This window comes from Corvus brachyrhynchos, unplaced genomic scaffold, assembly GCF_000691975.1.
Source record: "Corvus brachyrhynchos isolate BGI_N302 unplaced genomic scaffold, ASM69197v1 scaffold94, whole genome shotgun sequence".
Lineage (NCBI taxonomy): Eukaryota > Metazoa > Chordata > Aves > Passeriformes > Corvidae > Corvus > Corvus brachyrhynchos.
In genome coordinates, this window is record NW_008238330.1 from 8371180 (window position 1) to 8391566 (window position 20387).

The 20387-nt window shown below is 36.6% G+C and overlaps 1 protein-coding gene across 4 annotated transcripts in view; it reads right to left on the bottom strand.

Annotated features, from left to right (window-relative positions):
- Window positions 1-20387, bottom strand: part of BBS9 (Bardet-Biedl syndrome 9) — a 286617-nt gene that overhangs the window by 252344 nt on the left and 13886 nt on the right. For all 4 annotated transcript variants that reach the window (XM_017734464.1, XM_017734463.1, XM_017734466.1 and 1 more), the window contains 2 exons: window positions 4064-4238; window positions 441-525 (listed from right to left, as the gene is read on the bottom strand). In XM_017734464.1, coding sequence (XP_017589953.1) covers window positions 441-525; window positions 4064-4238 — 260 coding nt within the window. The remainder of the gene's footprint in view (window positions 1-440; window positions 526-4063; window positions 4239-20387) is intronic.

Sequence of the window (20387 nt, forward strand, 5' to 3'; positions counted from 1 at the left end):
CATTTATGGAAACATTTCACTGTGAATTTTTCTCTGAGTACAAAGGATTCCCCAAGGAGAATGAGATTAACTTTCTACAATACAAAGTCACAACTAGACTTCATTTAAAAACATAAGCAATAATTCAGGTGTACCTATTTATCTGTTTTACTACAGTGTAGGTTCTGTATTACGAAGATTGCCTTGGAAATAGTTATCTCCAGTGCAGTTCCCTCTTTTTCTTTTCTCATTAGAACAACAGCAAGTTTTAAGGCCCAGCCTCAAACAACTGAGGCCCAAAGAAACCTTAATAGAAATCTACTGGAGTCATTCCATTGCCTTTAGCAGCAACTGGATCAGGTCCTTTGTCAGCAGACAATGTTTCCATTCCTTACTTAGCATCGGTCATTTCAATATTTGTGCAGTGTTCATACAGGGTACGTAACATAAACAGGTTTTACCGCAAGTCTTTTTCCAGAACTGAGTTTTTGCTGTTCTGTGTCTTGTCTCTCATCAGCATCTGTTGCAAATGCCAGCACTTGGTATCTGTTACAGGCAGTTTAAAAAGATTAAAAAAAAAAAAAGATATCTTTGTAGTTAATACATTTACATTAAGTAAGAAATAAAATACAATTATCATGAGTATACATACACAGTAAAATCACAGTCTAAAAGGATGATTAGAAAGTCTGCTGCAACATATCTATCATCAGCAAAGATGTTAAGACTAATATTAAGAGCAGGATAGCAGCTAAGTATAAAGGTAGAAATTAAAACAAACATTTCTATTCAGATTTCATGCAGAATTAAAATAAATTCAATAGTCTGAATATTAGGGAATAGAAATACAGACCACAAAGAAGAAACCAATTATCAAATTGTGAAATTGGAATTCTAATATAAAATGACTTTTTTTGCTCCTATTAAGATTTTTAAAAACTTCCTAAGCTACTCAGAAAGTCTGCTCTATCTAATATTTTAACTGGCAAGCACCTCCGTTAAGTAAACTAAGTGGTTGCAATCTAAGAAACTTCAGTAAACTGAAATCATCAGGTGGCACATTTAGCAGAAGTTGGAAGGTTTGTGGGAGGTTTATTATTTTAACTGCCAACAAACCATACTAAGAAAAATTGGCAATGAAAACACTTGAACAAAAGATAGCAACTGGCATGAAAGCTCTGCACATCTGTCCTCTTCACACCTATGCAATCCTCAGTGGTCAAACTGTGTCCTCATTGATTCGTCTGTAACTGTTTCCTGAATTTGTGCTGGTATTGTAACTCACTGATCTACCCCACTTCCTGTGTATGCACATAGATAATCTGTGAAATACAGAAGTTTTCTACGTAAGTGAAATAAACAATAGAATGAGACCCAACATAAACTTATCCAAAAGACAGCATTTATTTCTTGAAATCACGGAGTGCCATCAGCTCCTAAGCTTAAACCAACACAGTTCTGAATGTTCCAATTCAATCGAAACTAACAAGACATATTTTTCTTCACTGCCAAAATTAGAGATTTAAAATGATAACAACAATATTCCTCACATTTCATGCATGTATTGTGGTGTAGCAAAATGATACAGCATAATGGCCATATAGTAAAACACAGGAAGTTCCACCTCAACATGAAGTGCTACTGAAGGATTTTAGTTTCTAAAATTGTTTTACTTCCAGAAGTAAACTATGTACTTGGAGGCAGAAATTTAATTGCTTAAGGTGAATGCTGTGACCTGGTTAATAATACTAAGAGAACTGCTTTTAGTACAATTAGGATGTCTTTAACTATCCTCTGTATGAATAAATTTACTTCCCTTTTTCAGTTTAACACATTTATAAGAGAAGTTGCAGATTTACAGAATCATAGAATCACCGAATAAGTCAAGTTGGAAGGGACCCAGAAGGAACCTGACCTAACAAAATTTTCTCTTTTCATGGTATTTTACTGATAGTCTTGGAAAGCACCTTGACATTTTATTAACTAATCAGAGACTTAATATGGAGGTACCAAATCAAGTTCACATCAAACAGCAGTACATACTGATATTTAAGTACCAGCTACCTGCAGAGTCTTGCATGAAAAAAACCTCAAGCCACAGAGGACCAACACAAACTTTCAATTCAGTTATCACATCAAGCATATAAGAGGCATTTTGCTTTTAGATCTTGAAAGAATTCAGGATCAACACAATAAAAATTGCTTTCAAATGAAGCCATTGATCTGTAAGAGCTATAAGAAGATGGATAGTTTGAATTTTGGCAACTTGTTCTGCTAAAAACACTAAATAGAATTGTTGCAGTTTTTATTCAATACCATAAAAATAACCTCTTCTCTCCCTAGCATTTCCTTCACTTTAAAAGAATTACTTAACTCTGTTCTAATATCCTCATAATTCAGACACACACTAGAGATTAGTTCCATTAGTGTCTTAACATTTGACACTAAAGACCAATAACCAAGTGAAAAATTCCTTTAAAATTATATCTTCGCACAGCATGAATGGCACACTTTTGAATTAGTAACAGACTGATGAAAAATTTTAGTCATATTTGTTGTAAAGGTCAAGAATCTGAACATAAGGAAAACATATGAGATGTTCATTTTATAGGAAAAAATGTTTCTTTATTCCTTGACAACATTAATAGATTCTATTATAATTTTATTCTAATACTATATTAGAATTTTTACTCTAATTTCTTAGGAAAATTACAAATTTTCCATTAAATTACTTTTACTTGCAACATATATATCTTGTCCTGCATTAAGCAAACAATACACGATATCTATAATCTGATCAATCTTAAGCAGCAAAATAAAGAGTATTGCCTGAGAACTACAGGTGACAGAAGAGGGTAGTGTGACAAAGCATTGTGTTCAACTAACATTCCCTGGATTAGATTCCCAGGGCATTATTTATAAAAAGAGGCATTCTTATTTTCTTTAATATATATTATTACCTCTGAAAAAAATCATTAAGGTACTTGTCACCCCATTACTTCTGCATCATGAGATTCCTCTGAATGGCAACCATATCTTTCCTTTCTATATTAGCCACTTCCAAAAACTAGACATTGTCCTTGAATTTCAGGACATGCATTCTGTCCTACTGTCCAGGATGAAGATGTTAAGGAAATACTGGCTCCAGTATCATCGTCCCTTATCTTTGGCTGCTAGTTAGAACTGTGAACAACTACGGCTCTGTAAGCCTAATAGCTCTGCCACTTTTTCATCCATTTTAATGGGTGTGGATTTTTGTCATCACAGGTAGTAGTTCTGCCCTAAACACCACCCCACCGCAATTTACTGCTAAGCCTAGAGATTCAATAACCCTAACATTATTCCTCTGTGAGAACAAGGGTCTGCAATAGGGAAACGCCTTGTTTAAGGAAGGCTTCACAGCAGACATCCACCGCAATGTCCCACTGTTCAAGCATCCACCTGATTCTAAACAGATGGATACTTGATAAACTCTCAACATGGTGGTTGCATCAGAGAGCCCCATGGATTCAAGCCGCTCCTCCACAGTAAATACAAATGCCCCCTTGTCTGTCTTTCAAAATCTCTCTCATTCTCTTTCTTATTCTCTATTAAATTTTTGTCTAGTTGGCCTTATGATACATAGTCCCTGTGCTTGGAGGAAGTGCAAATGTCTTGCACAGTCTTTACTTTCCATATAGTTCTATTTTTCTAAATGTTGAACCCATAAACTTAATACGGTGACAAACTAAAATAGCTCACAACAGTTTCATCCATGTTCCAACACTGAAAGCACAGGCTAGACTGAACTGAAGCAGGGAAAAACCTGACACTTGGGAGCAACATAGCCTTGATAAGCTAGCAGACTTAATACCTTTATAAAAATAAAACAGGACCATAAAGTCCTCAGGACTCACAGCACATTTTGTTCTATGACTGTACCAAGACAGTAATCACTCAGCAACACACAACATCTTTCCTGCAACTACCTGCTTTTGCATACTCCAGTAAAGGCTTTAAAAATTAAACAAGATTACTTTCAATGTGTTTACCTAGTAAATGATACCACCAAAGTACACTATAATTACTAAACATAAACACATACTTGTAACTCTCAACCTGTTGACAAGAAGACACTGTAATGAAAGAGTCTGTGCGCGAGCTGTAAGCCAAGGGACCGGGCAGAAGAAAACCAGGTAAAAACCGGCCAAAAGCGTAACTTTCTTGTTCAAATAACATGAGCATCCCATCCATGGACTGTATGCAGATCAAATCTCGACCTAAGGGAAGCAACAAAAAGACATACAAAGGAAACAAAGCAATGTATTTGTGTCATTTTAATCCTAAAACTGTGAGGAAACTAAAATTGTACATATAAGTAATCCTAACAAAAGCAAATTTTCATTTATGTGAGTGTTTATTATGAGGAAGAATACTAAATATTCCAACCTCAATAACAGCTTACTTTCTAAAATAAACAAACTAGATTGGGGGGCGGGGAATAACATTCAGAATACATTAAAAAAAAAAGGCAAGATATTTTGTTTCAAAACAATACTCCTAAGGATATAACTATTACTATTTCAGTTTAAAGAAATGTTTCAATATTCCCAAAATGCCAAATTATTCTGGTTCTTAAATGCTTCCATACCTTAAAAGCAGTCATAACAACTGTGGTTTAAAAACAACCAATTCTATTCTTTCAAGTCCTACAAATATGTATTGTTGTGAAAATAATACCATGGTAATGTCTTCCACATTTTACATTCACATTTTCTGTCTTCAAGGAAAGAAAAAACAAAAAAGATCCAACTCTGTATTACCAGCAAGTCTAAAAATAATACCAAATACAAAATTCAGCTTGGAGTAAATTACTTCAAGCCTCATGCATTATTCAGCAGCCACAAGACATGACTTAAGAAATGGCTCATCATGCCTCAAGTATACCAATCTAAATTCAAAGTCTCATTGGGAAGATTTCTGAGATCAGAAGATGATTATGCAGTTTGCACTTCATATGCAAGGGTGACAATTCGTGCAAACAATATTTTTCATGCATTCAAAGAGAGCTATACCATTAAGACTAGCACTTCCTGAAGCCGATAGATGCATCTCTCCTGAATTCATAGATAAGCCTTTATCTAGCAAAGACTACATGAAGTATTTGTAATTCAAAATGTCTATTCACCTCGATCAAAATACTCTGTTTTGCCTCAGGAATGATTCTGTATGCATGAATGACCCAAATAAATTGTCTGTTCACTAAGTTCCACCCTCAATCCTTTAATAAGTTTTCTAACATAGGAAGGTGAAGCAAAACAAAAATAGACTAAACCTTCATTCTTACAGTTCCGGAAAGGTAACAAAAGTCAAAGAAATATTCAATATCTGAAAAAGCAGCAAACGTACAGTGCAAAACATTGTTCATCTTCACTGTGATTCTTCACAGAAACTTTAACTACTTAGAAATAAATAGCAGTGTAAAAGGCCAGAAAGTATGTCATATTACTTGTCCTTGTGATTGAAATACACAATAAAAACTTAGCTTCAGGTAAAAACAGAAAAAAAAAAAAAAAAAAAAAAAAAAAAAAAAAGGAAGATAAAGCAGCAGCATCCTTCCTGCCTCCTTCATCTCTTTTTCAGATTTTCCTATTTTCTAAGAATTAAGATGTACAATCCTTTTTTCCAGATTCTGCATGTAATTCACAACACGTCATAAACCCTATTACAAATAACAACCATGTGATAAGAAGGACATTTGAAAGTGCAATTCATGTTGTTCATTTGGTTGAGGCAAAGTTGAATCTTTCAGTCTCTAGTGAAAAGACAAGAGGAAGACAGACTCTTCTCTGTGGCACCCACTTACAGAACTAAAGTAAACAGTAACAAACTGTATCACATTAAATTCTATCTGAACATAATTTTCTTTTTTACTGTGAAGGTCATCGAACACTACAGCCCATTTTCCAGAAAGGCTGTAAATTCTTCTCCCATAGACATACAGAAAATACAACAGAACACAATCCTGAGCAACTTCTAGCTGAACCTGCTCAGGGAGTGGGATTGGACTAGGTCATGTCAAAAAGAAGAATCATTCAAATCAGATATTCAAAGAAGTCATTCTGTCTTTTATCTCTGAACTACTCTATGGCATCTACGGTAGATTTCTGTTCCTCTAAAATGTGAAATTTCACAGGATTTAGTCCTAGCACATGCTCCTGATCAGAAAAGAGTAGGGAAAATTGAGAAGTTTTGTACTGGTATGCTATCAGTGTTAATGACACCCAGCCTCCACTTCCCAATAGTTGCTGAAATTATTATCACACTGCTGATGCAGTCCAGAAAGAGTATGAGTGAGCCAGCTGTACAAAATAATGATTAACCAGTAAAAGTTCCCTTAGGAGCTAGTACAAACACTGATATCCAGTAAAAGGTGCTAGCCCACTGGTTGCCACCACACTCTCTTAGGTACGGTTACTTTAAAGCATAGTTATTGGCTACTACAAATAACTAGTGGCATTTTTATTTGACAGGCAAGAAAACAGTGCTTCATAATCCAGGTGTCTGTGTGACCACCGTTATTCTACCTCTGTTACCTCAAAATCACATATGTTCACATTCAGCATCAGGCTTACTGCAAACCCTCTCAACACTTTAGATAGCTAACTGTTCAGTTCCACTTCTACTTTACACCTTTATCAAGAATGCAACCCTGTAAGTCTTGGTATAGAGAATCTTCAAATCCCCTTCCAAAGTCTCCTGTGCATTCTCCTACCATCAGTAGCGTGCTACAGAAGAAATCTGCAGCTGTCTGACAGCCCTATTTCCTGAATTTTAACTTTCAGAGTCTAACTTTGGTGGAATTCCCTGGCACCTGAACCCTGAAGACAAACTGATTACAGATAGCAGCTTGAAATTTTTATTTTAAAAGGCACAGTAGTAGAACACACTTGTACATTGGGGTTTTTTTAAGGCTTCTTGTTTTTCATCTTTTCTTCCACAGAAAGATATAAAGTTGGGGGGGAAAAAAGAATGAAAAATTAAAACTCTGCATAAAATAATTTAAGTCACAAAAAAAAAAAATAACAACAATATTATGTATATTTAAATTTTTACTATGTTACTATTCCATTTTGAAAAGTTCAAAACATTGCTTGATATAAGATCAAAAGTAAAAGACATTTAATTGCAAAGTGAATGCCCCTACTACCACAGAAATCTTACCTATTTTGCAATAGAATTAAATTTCAGGTACTCCTGTATACTGATGGTAGTGAGAAAACTGTCTCCTAGACAACTGCTGACCACAATCTTTAGGGTTTAAGCTTGTCTAAAATATAGTTAAGTTGTTAATTTCTACAGTTTCATCTCTTCTGATGAAAACTATAGCAGATACAATAGATACAAAGTGATAATCTAGTAGACATATTACAATTCAAATAACAGAAAAAAGTAAAAGTCATTATAAGTGCTGAGGTGTTATTGCTTAAGTAACAAATAGCAATAGCTTCTGTTCTTCTCTATATTATAAATATCGATCTTATTCTTACCAATTCCCTAACATCATGAAAGTGATGAATAGAAACACTCCTGCAATATGTATGAAGCTACTATGTGTCATGCCAAACATAGAAGCATTCATCTTTAGCATGCACAATCCCCAACCACATGCAAATATCATTGTTAAAATCTCTCCTGTTTTAACAGTAGTGACACAATTGAATATGACATGACGTAATATGACAAGTTCTTTAGAGCACTCCAATGATCCCCAAGCACACTGCAATACTGAACTGTACTGTCTAGAGAAACAGAGGCACAAGACTGAATCAGCAATCACTCTTTTGGCCTTTAAAAGCATAGCAGCACTTCTTAATATACCCACCACTTTGTTCATCATATTTGTGCTGTTCCTACTCAATAATTTTCAAATTTGGATTTTAACTAGCTTGTACTAGTGGATCAAACACCAGTTATCCAAACAGGTAAAGCATAACTAAAGAAAATTAAATTGTGTATGAACTTTTATTTCCCAGCTTTTTATAGGTCAACTTATTTCCTTCAGCCATTTGTTTTTAATGTGTAGCTAGTGAATGGAGTTTTTATGTTTCACTTTGAGAAATGCAGTCTTCCAAATACTCAACCAGAAACGTCCATTTCAAAAAAGCTTATTGCAGCCAGTTGGCCTTGCCAGTGACACATTTATAAAGTGAAAATATAAACCACAGTGTTTTCTGCATATCAGATGGAATCACTTAGTGTACTCTACATAGTTTCAGCAGTTTGTATCTCAAGAGGAATGCCCCTTAGCCAGAAACTGCTACTTTTAAGCACAAGTTTAGCTACTGTTGTTTTGTAGTTTTGTTATTCTAGCAGGATAGGAATATATTTACATCACACTTTTAAGCCACAATGTTTTTAGAGCTAATGCAAAGACAAAATGAGAGGCAGGTGGTAGTTCTTTGAAATAAGCTTCTAATTAAAGCTATTTTGGAGCTCAAGTTTTTTTTGCATGTTAATGATTTCCTGTACTCTGAGCTTCCCCTCTGGCACCAAATCATTTTCATAAAACGTACACTACATAATCACAAGGCCTGAGCACCACATGAAATCAGGCAATGAAAACTACACTGGGATAAATTGGAAATCAGGAAAAACTTCATAAAATTACAGAGTTTAGGAAGATGTCAGCAGAGAAAACTTTAACTGCCTTCAATGGTAATCAAATACCTCACGAAAAAAGCCTCACATGGAAGGAAGCATCAATGAAATAAAATTAAAAGACAAACTGGCATTTACAACACACTCAGGAGCCTAAGAGCCCTTTAATGATACATGGGAAATGTTTTCCTAATATGATAAAAAAGTGACCAGTGAAGTGATACACATAAACTATATTCCCACACATGGGAAGACAAGTTCCTGTCCTGACTTGAAACAAGAAAGTATGTTCTCCTTCTCCTTTATCATTGAAATTTGCCCCTGAAAATTCTCGCAGCATAGGGAACACAGACTTCTCCAGCTCAAACCCAATTTGGAAAATTCTACTTGCTGCTGAGTGTAGCTCCTTTAGCAAAGCAGATCTGGGGCAACTGTGAGAAAAGAACTTCAGGAATCAGGTCTGATGAATGGAAAAACCATTTGAAAATAACTTGAGCAGTTCTTCAAACAATGTATGCCTAGTAAAAGGCAAGTCTTACATTACCTCCCTAACCCGGTGCAGGAAGCACGTGTCACTGTACATTCAGAAAGAACTCTGAATTTGCTAGCTTGGTGGTCTGGTGGCTGCTCCTTGCATAACTACAGAAGGGATCAAAGTTCAGGACTTCAGCTGTGGCCATTCATCCTAAGCCAGAGGATCTGACTGCCAATACCCTGAACACAAGCAAAGAGGAAAAGGAAAATTGCCCTGCATCACTCAGTGCTAATGCAAGTACCCATCCCAAATGATGCACAAAGTGTACGCATGTTCCAGCTGACACTGACTGGGTGCTTTCCTGCTGGAATTGAAAAATCACTCCAATGGGAAGGAAATAAAAATAGAGTAGTGGACAGGAAGAGAAAAACTTTAAGAGAAACTAAGGAACGTGTTTTAGGAAAACACTATGTCCTTATTCTACTGATGTTAGCTTTAATTATTTCCTAATCCGTTCTGGATATTAAAGTATTGAAGTAAAACATATTCCTAAGTCCCAACACAAGAGATGCTCTCTCTGTAACAGCACTCTGTGTAAGGAGCCTCCCTGGTAAAGTTATAGTAAAACATGGAGTCAGAGCTGCCACGAGAATAGAAAATAGCCTTGCTTCTCTCATCCATCAAACTGTATTCTCTCTACCTAACCTCTTGTAGATTTGTGCCTGCCATAAAACATAAGGAGAATTTTAGATGGAAAGGGAATCTTGAACTACTGAAGTATCTCCAAAGGCAAATCAGCCCTCACTCACACAATTAATCCCTTAGAGACCTGTTATACACTCCTTTGTTCTTGATTCAAGACTTACCACAGAAGATGACATAGTTAAATTATGCGACTTGGGAATGATGCCTTTAAATCTCATATTAACCTGAGGTGATGGAAGGACCCTTAGGAAAAACACTAGTATGCTTCAAAGGAGTAGGACAGATCAGCAGGCAGTATAAAGATCCCAAAGTATCATAGCTGCAACCCAACTAAAATTCCTACTGAAAGAAACATGGTATTTGGCACTGTGTAGACACGACAGGTAAAGCCTCTTCCCCTAAGCAGACTATAGTACTAAAATTTGTTTATTACAACCTCTATATTAAGGAAGTAATTTTTTCCACATTTAAAAGTGGATGTTTCCACCTAGTGCAAGAAATTGTCTCAGGAAAAATGTTCAGGCAGCTGTGAAAGCAGTGTCACTCAAAGTTGCTCTCTTTTTCAATGCAGAAGATTAATTATAGACAGCATAAACAGGGGAGGTCTTGAAAATGGTTGCATGCATAGATGTAGCCTGAATAATAACGATTCATGAAGAGATGGTAAAATTCTTTTCTTTAAATTCTGTTTGTTGCCATAACTTGTTCAGTAACTACTTTTCAGGCCCTAGCAGCTGCAGAAATCTTCTTCTAAGAGCCTTGCATTCATACAGGCATTACAACACTGGCATATACTTTTTCTAAAGCAAGTAGGAGAAATTCCAGTCTGTGAATCTTTCTGCTCTCAACTGAAGTTATACATCTATCATACATTATATAAATATTATAGAACATCTTACTGAACTAGCAAATCTCCCACAAACAAGTACTGTCACCAGTTGCCCTTCCAAATGAGTAACATTTGACTGAATAGTTCAGGCACGTGGATGTTTTTAGTGAATCATAAATCAACAGCAGACCTTTCACTGAGTTCAGTTGAAGTTGAATACATGCCCTATTTTTCAATATTTTAGGTACTTTCAAAAGTTATCAGTAAGATCTTAAGTCACCACCATAAAATAAATGTCAACTTTAAAATTCCATTTAAAACAGACCTGAAAACTTATAACCAAACAGAACTATATGATCCCACTGTTAAAACCCAGTGAAATTCCCCATCTTTTCTCCTACTTCTCCTTTTATAGTCTCCTAAGACTAAGAAGCTTCATGATTGCTAAGCATTTCCCAAAGCACTTTGACGTATGAAGCTCTGTCTCACGGAGGATGATGAGTGAGTCAACAGCTTATGGGTTAGGATTGAAGGGCAGACTAGTGACAGTGTTGTGGGTGATTGCTACAGGCTGCCTGATGAGGAGGAGGAAACAAACAAGGTCTTATACAGACAGCTGGAAGTAGCAGCACAGTCACAGGCCCTGGTTCTCATGGAGAACTCCAACCACCTTGACATCTGCTGGAGGAACCACACAGTGAGGCAGAAACAACCCAGGAGGTTCTTGGAAAGCACTGATGATAACTTTCTGACACAGATGGTGAAGGAGCCAACTAGGAAAGGTGTGCAGCTGGACCTTATACTACCTAACATGGAAGGTACGGTTAGAGATGTGAAGGCTGGGGGCAGCCTTGGCTACAGTGACCATGAGATCATGGAGCTTAGTATCCTGTGAAGAAGAAGCATGTCAATGAGTATCATCACAACCCTGGACTTCAGGAGAGCTAATGTTGGCATCTTCAGTGACCTTCTTGAAAAATCCCATGGGAACGTGCCCTAGAGAGACAAGGGGTCCAAGATAGCTGGTCCAAGCAGCTCTATGGAGAAGGACCTGGGGTGAACAGCAAGATGTCCATGAGCCAGCTGTGTGCCTTTGTGGCCAAAAAGGCCAACAGTATCCTCAGATGCATTAGGAAGAGCATTGCCAGCAGGTTGAGGGAGATGGTCCTGCCCCCCTACTCAGCCCTAGAGAGGCCACATCTGGAGTGATGTGTCCAGTTCTGGGATCCCCACTACAAGAGAGACTTGGAGCTCCTGCAGCAGGCCCAGGGGAGAGCAACAAGGATAACTAAGGGATGGGGTCATCTCTCTCATGAGAACAGGCTGAGGGAGCTGAGCCTATTTAGCCTCAGGAAGATGACCAAGAGGAGGCCTCATCAATGTATATAAGTAAGTATCTGAAGGGAGAGTGTCAAGAGGATGGACCTAGACTCTTCCCAGTGGTTCCAAGCAACAAGATGAGAGGCAATGGGCAGAAACTGATGTACACAGGAAATTCCACCTGAACATGAGGAAAAACTTCTTTACTGTGAGGCTGTGGCTTAGCACTGGAGCAGTCTGCCCAGAGGGATTGTGGAGTATCCTTCTTTGGAGATATTCAAAAGCCATCTGGACACAACCCCAAGTAATACACTCTAGGAACTCTGAGCAGGGTGGGTGGATTAGATGACCTCCAGGGATACCTTCTAACTTACCCCTTCTGTGTGATTATTTACTAATTTTTTGAGCTAAAATATTGTTAAAGATATGTGGTGAAGAATAATCTCCAGAATAATTGCAGTCACATCCAAAGAACTCATTGACAATTATTTATAGCAAAGTCAGATGGTGAGAAGCTTACAACACAAAAGTGGGAATTTACTGTAGAGTATTAGATGAAAGTCCAATATATCTTCAAGAAGTTTCAAATATACCCTAAAAAATTAGAAATAAACAACTTGACTTAATTTGCTAAAAAAAACACCACATAAACACAGCCACTTTTCACATTCAAGTCATTTGTATATATATATCCTAGGCCAGTAACCAACATACAGAAAAGATTAACTCTTACTTTGTGGTAAAATGAGTCACTGAATTACATCAAAAAAAATCATCATCCTACCATTTTCCTTCTTGGCAGTCTCAGAAAAGACATCACAGGTTTAACAAGCAGGAACAGTTTGTTATCCTACATTTTAATACTGTTGGAAGCACACTGTGAACATTCAAATGATGAGGAGTTGGCTGTGAGGGGCTGATCGCTGATGGGGGCCAGGCTGGGCGTCAGTCACAGAGTGCTGAGCAACTGTACTGTGCATTATTTGTTTATCTTGGGTTTTATTTATCTCTTTTTTTTATTGCCATTATCATTATTATCATACTTTATTTCAAATTTTGAACTGTTCTTGTCTCAACTCACAGGTTTTACCTTTTTCTGATTCTCCTCCCCTTTCCACCAGGGTGATGTGGGAGAAAGTGAGTGAGCAGCTGTGTGGTACTTAGGGACTAAGCTACCACAATGATGTAGTAGAGTGATTTTTGATAGGAATGATTTGCACCAAACATAATAACCCAAAATAAAATTAGTATAAAGCATTATAGCATGTACAAGATACATTTCAATCCTCTAGGAAAAGCAGCTAACAAGGGTTTGGTCACCCTCCAAATAAATTCCTATAGGTTAGAGACTTTTTTTTGTAATTGAGTAATCATTGATGACCACTAGAAAAATAAACAAAAGCTACATACACACACTTCTGAAAGACCCTTTGAGAAGACAAAATAGACTAAATAGTTAGAAACTAAAACTGCATTCTTTTGGAGGAAATATGGGTCAGCAAACAAATCTTATAGACAAATGCATTCACATGAAATGCTGGAACATTTAAAGGAGAAAGTACATATGTAAATAATAAAGCTGTACATAGGTTTTAAGTAACAGAAAATTCATCATGCCAAACTATTTATTAGACAGGGTAATAACATATACTGCATTTCTAAACTTTAGAGACAGCATCTCTAAACTGAAATAAAACATCTGATGTGATCTCAGGCAATTGACTCACAGGAAACCAGAGAATGGCAGGCAACAGCACTAAGAAGAAGAATCTGGAGATTAGAGTAGGACAATGAATTAAATATGAGTCAACAATATGTCACCAAAAAGACAAAAGACAGATTGGGTCATTATTAATATATATGTGCTATTAAAAACATATGAGGTAATTATTGTTCTGCCTTGGCACTCACTGACTCTTGGCAGGAGCACTGCAGAAGCCATAACCCCCCCACATGTAAGATACAAAACATTTTATACTGCCAGTGCACAGTGACTGCACACTTTTGAGTACCATACTTCAACAAGGGAAATTAGAAAATGTATCATATAGAATTTACCAAAGTTTTGAAAAACAAGTCTTTCACTTACAGACACAACTGCTCCCAAAGTTACATATTTCTGCAATTGGTTTTACTTCACTTAAATTATAGTGCTTTTTTTAAATAAATTGCAGATTAAGAGATTAATCTAGCAATTCATAATTAAGACAAAGTTCTGGCATACTGAAGGCAATGAGAATTTTTATATCAGTTAGGCTGTGATCATTAGGCTACAATCATTACAGTTAAGAAGAGCTGAAGAAGGTAAAAGGAAACGGATGGTAAGAGATTCAGAGAATATTTTCCTTGATTATTTTTCCATTCACATGCTCAATTTAGAGAAGAGGTTCTAACTCCCTTATTAATAGAAAAAAAAAAACCAAAACACTAACAGTTTTCCAAAGTTAAGTGAGAAACCATTTAAAAGTAGTCATCAGCAGATCTCTTCCATGAAAAACTTTCAAAGCCCAAACCTTTCAAAAAATCTGTCCTTATGCAGAACCAATTTAACAGAAAGGCAACAGTTAAATATTCTGTTCCTTAATAGAATTAGCCAATAAATCAAAGTCCAAATTTATACTGCTCCAGTATTTAAATATAGTCATAAGAATCATTTAACCTTACAGCATAAAACTCAGCTGATAATTTTTTTTCTGACTAACACCTAATAAAATTTATTCTTGCAGAATTGTAGAAAAGTTAACCACAGTCTTACTGTACAAACTTCTTACAAAGTTTCCTGTTACAAGGCTGCATGGTTTATGCATATGTTGTATTTCATTATTTTAAAAAATTCCTCCATATAGCACCCTCTTTGTTGTAACACTCAAATTTACTTTGCCTCTAGGCCAGTCCTATAATAAAAGTAAAATGAATTCAAGGCCATTTGATGAGAAAAAGATAGGTTCAAGGTATTTTCACACTTTTTTGCTTGTAACTTTTTCATGTCAAAGCTGTATTTTCTTTCTTCCTTCCCTTTGCTTTTATTGGTACAGTATCCATGAAACAACTTCAAATAAATCAGAACTACTCTGGAAGCCAACTTAAGGCATGAAGGTTTCAGATGAAAAAGTAAATTTCAAAGCCTGTGCTTATTAGGGGAATCCAATACTAAATCATTTATCGACTCATTTGAAGAGTTATAGAAAACCATGATTAATTCACTTATTACTTAACTACTAGATAATGCAAGTGTGTGGAATCACACAAAACAGTAACAGGTGCTTTCACAGTGCAAAACCATTATCTATAAGTAAACACCATTCCAAAATAATTCAGCAGCTAAGAAAGCAAAGTTATTAAACTATGCAGTCTGCCACTAAATAAAACTAGTATTCTATTCAAGAGCAACCCAACAGATTCTGCCCCCCAGTGGCAAGCTATCATTATGCCTTTTCCTGAGTTCTTAAGGCGAAAAAATCTTAAAAATTGAAAAAAAAATTTTTAAATGAGAAAGAAAACTGGAAGTGTTCAGAGTGTTTATACACCTTAATGTTAAACCCACCTTAATGTACCACTTACACCCTGAAGAACAACCACAGAACTCAATCCTCACCTGGGAAAGGGCATCCTCCTACTACAGCATATGATCCTTCACACGCTTCCTAAGCACTTCAGAGAGCAGTTCAGGAAACCTGCACTTCATTCACCAGTCCTCAAAGCAGAGAACTTTACTATTCATTCATTACACGCCGTTGTTTGTTCATATATGAGCTGCTATCCTGCCCAGCATTCAGTCTAATGCACAACTGACCACAGGAAATTTATGTGATAATCTGTAAAGCTGCCTAAGTTTCAAGTAACAGTGGCATTTTTTAAAGCCCTTCTCCACTCTTCACATTACTTCAGCAGAAATTTATTGCATATACTTTCCTCAAACATAAGTCACATCACTCAAGGCAAACAAGGCAAAGAATGAAATTGTGGCCTGATCTGCAAACTTTTTCAAAGAAGTAATAAGGGCACTTTTCTTCCACTATAAAAAAGCATAATACCAGCATTTCTTGTAAGCAGGCTCCACATCAGTAAATCTCTCTTTTTAAGAACAGTCAGGCACAAGAAGTACATTGACTCTTTCTCAAGATATAGAAGGACTTAGGCTAACAGCTGTAAGGTGGCTAAGCCCTAATCCATTCAAAAGAAGACAGTAAAGTAGGAATAAGAGTCATTTTCCAAACTACTGCCTTCTTTCTCAGATTACTCTACAGACAGGAAAACATACCATGCCTAAATACCTTCAATATGGACATGACAAAGTCAAGGCACAGGTCAGAGTTTATTCTGTATGTTGCAGGTACAAAATTAAGGTAACTTCAGCACTAATTATCTAAACATCATGTTAGGAAAAGACAATAAAAATTAATTATGAAGTAATATGAATTTATTTGCACTGAGTCAAAAATTAGTTTTGCTTAATGCCCATTCTCTGCAAATCTTTTACTGTGCCAATATGCAAATTCATTAGATTCTTAAGCAGCTGATAATTATCTCAACTAATCTCTGTGATTATATATCTATAAGGAGTTTTAATATTTTTACATGAAGATGGTTTACTACTATTATTTCATATAACTGATGTCAACAATGGTAAATTGATTAACCAAAATTCTGCACAGGTGAAACAGATCCAATTCATCAGTATTTTAATTAGAACAATTAGGCCTACATGATTTAGGTGTAACCACAAACAAAAAAACATGGGAATGATATAAAATGATGACCAAATTATGTCAATCACAAAATGTAACAATACTGGCTCAAAATCCAATCACTACCTATCTACCAAAAAAAACCCCTTCTCACTGTTTTTCAATTAACATTGTTTTAACATTATAAACACTAAATTATGTATGGAATATTGCTTCATAAGACTTCACTATTTCTATATTAATACCAGATTTACGCCCTAAAAACTGAACTGGAGGCACACTGTGTGATAAAGAATAAGAAAAGGAATTCTTAACTAAAACATTATATCCAATTCACTTACTTCACTCCATTTCTGTCTTTTAACAATGGAAAAATATGCAACTTATTTATCAGAAGCTTTCAATCAGCAGTGAGTTTCAATCAGCAAAAAAAATTTCCATCACTTAGGGTTTACCAGCCAAGTACAATAATTCTTAATTATTTATGGGGACAAACTTTTAGAAGAGCATGTTGTTATAGGACAAGCGGCAAAGGTTTAAATGAAAAAGGGTTGATTTAGATTAGACATAAAGAACTTTTTAACAAGGAGGTTGGTAAAACACTGGAACAGGTTGTGCACTGAGGTGGTGGATGCACCATCCCTGGAAATATTCAGGGTCAGACTGGACAGGTCTCAGAGCAACCTGGTCTAGTTGACGATGTCACTGCTCATCCCAGGGACCCACTAGATCAGGTTGCTCAGGAGCCCATCCAACCTGGCCTTGAAAAATCCCAGGGATGGGACACCTCTCTTCTTTTAGTACAAAACCATTCCCCTTTTCCCCATTGCTATTTGCCCTTGTAAAAAGTCACACTCCCTCTTCTCTGTAAGCCCCCTTTAAATACTGCAAGGCCACAAGGTCTCCCTAGAGCCTTCTCTTCCTCAGGCTGAAAAATCCCAGCTGTCTCAGCCTGTCTTTGGAGGAGAGATATTCCATCCCTCTGACTGTTTCTGTGGACCTTTCTGGACCTGCTCTAACAGGTCCAGGTCTTTCCCGTGATGAGGACTCCAGAACTGTATGCAGCACTGCAGGTGGGGTCTCAATCACCTCCCTCACTCTCCTGGTCACACTGCTTTTGATGCAGCCCAGGACATGCTTGGCCTTCCAGGCTGTGAAGACTAAGGCAAAAAACTTATTGAGTACCTCAGTCTTCTCCATATATGTTGTTACCAGTTCTCCTTTGTCATTTATTGGGGGGTACACCATCCTTGGCCTTTCTTTTCTGACCTTTATACTTACAGAATAGCTTTTTGTTATTTTTAACATCCCTCGCCAGGTCCTGTTCCATCACTGCTTTGACTTTCTTGATCCCATTTCTACACCATCTAAATGATATCCCTGTACTCTCCCCAGGTCACCTGTCTTCTGTTTCCACTGGCTGTGCATCTCTTTCTTACTTCTCAGTTTGAGGACCAGATCCTTGCTCATCCACATCCATGTCTGCCCTGCCTTGCTTGATTTCTTACACACTGGGATGGAGAGCTTTCCGCTCTAAGAAAAGTGTCCTTAAAGCACTGACAGCTCTGGTCAGCTGCTTTGCCCCTAAGGACAGTTTTCCAGGGCATCTCATTCACCAACTCCTTAGACATCTTGAAGTTCACTCTTCCAAAGCTGAGGGTCCTGACTTTGCTTCTTGCCAAGACCATGCTCCTTGAGAGCACAAACTCAACCAGGGCGGGGTCACCACAGCCCAGGCTGCCTCCAAATTTAACCTCTCTAATGACCTCATCATCTAAAATTATGAGCTTGAGCCAAATACCAGGTCATTGGTATTTGACTCATAAAGACTCAGAACAACATACTACAGATGTGAAAACAGAAAATACTTTCCAAGATACTGTAAACTATCAGCAAACATCATTTCATATAATGACAGTTGAATTCTTAGCCCAGCAGTCTCTGGTGGTGTAATTGCATGATGCCATAATAGTATAACCTGACCTTATAAAACTCACGTGATGAATGGGTTTATATAAAGTAAAATTTTTGTACAGCTGAGTCCTCATCATAAGTCAGGGTGCAACATAAATCATAAAGATATATGCTTTTACACCTTCATTTTCTTTAAAAAAAAAGGCAGTTTAAGGTAGAGTACCCTGAAGGTTTTTAAATTTTATGTCTGAAGTAAAACATGAAGTTTACAATCTGTTCATTACTTAAGGGTTGTGACATTTTGTGGCTAGGTTAAGAGTTTACTTGGTTGAAAACCAGGGTTCAGCACTACTGACTCATGGTTTTATCATTAATCATCCTTTCTAAAATGACCCATATGCTAGAATTGGAGCACTGGATGACAAACTCAACTTATAGCTCTAAGACCAGGAGGAAGAGTTCAGAAACAAGAAAAGGAGACATGCATTCTAAACAACAAAGGCAGTGTCTTCAAGTTAAGTTCAACCTTTGAAAGTCTGAGCTAACAATACTGATTTTTTTAAATATAGAAGCAACAGCTGATCTTCCTATGTCCCTTCTTGATAGTTCGTTGTTTTCATTTTAGCACCAGTGTTCAGAGACAGCCAGGAACAAACATACAGCTAAAGCAGCAAAGAAATGTAAAGATCTGCATTATAATCCTTTGCCACAGATTTTTAAAGTTGTAGGTCCCAGCTAACCCTGCCTACACTATGCTTGACGTCTATATTTTCATCTTTGTAGGTGTTTCCCATTTACTATTTTGAAACATTTCCATTAGCTTTGTTTAGAATTCTAGCTAAACTTATAAGGGATTTCATATTTATTTCTCACACCTCTGGGCTTTTAACATTTCTGCTGAAAATAAGATTCAAGTTCATTTCACCTTTTTGCTAAAGTTCTACAACCAACAGAATACATTTTGTTTCAATCAATAAAAGACTTTTAGCTATAGAGGTTTTCAGAAAGTGCTTTTGTGTTTTCTACACCTCAGTAAATGTTGCAGTAAATACACCTGTAGAATCAGTTCAAGGATAAATGCAGATACAGAAATGCTGACTGGTAAGTGTTGTAAGAGGACCATCTAGTGGTGACAACCACAAGTCACACTGCTATTTTTAAGAAAAATGTACACTGTTAATCTATGCAAGCCACTGGTCAACTTCTCAGTCTTTGGGTTTTCTATTCCACAGATTTGATAGTTTCTTTAATTTAGGTTTCAACTTTCTATTATGAGAATAAATGAGGCTGTTGATTTTCTTCATCTGTTCCTGTTATGAGAACATCTTTGTCAATTCTTCCATATGTGAAAATTGCTCATAGATCAAATAATTAATCTGAAGACACTAGCAAGAATGAAATTTAGCAACTAGGCTACCAAATAGGTTTCTTTACTTCACAATACTCCCAACAGAGAAATAACTAATAGCTTTTTTCTTAATACAAGAGACAAAAAAATCAACAGTTGAGAAGTGACAGTTGTACTTTGTATGTTTTACATCTCCATCACATTTCAGCCAAAGAGATGTGCTGTCTAATAGACCAAAACATTACAAGGGTCTAAGCTTGCCATAAACTAGCAGGGACAGAACAGCAAAAACTTACATTGAAGAAAGCTGAATGAGAATGAAATACACATCTAGTGGTATTTGTTTCTATACTTCAATACATGAAACAACTCCAAAGACGTTAAAATCATCAAATCATAGAATGGTTTGGGTTGGAAGGGTTCTTACAGGTTATCTAGTCCAAACCGCCCCCTGCAATGAGGGACATCTTCTAGATCAGGTTGAACAAA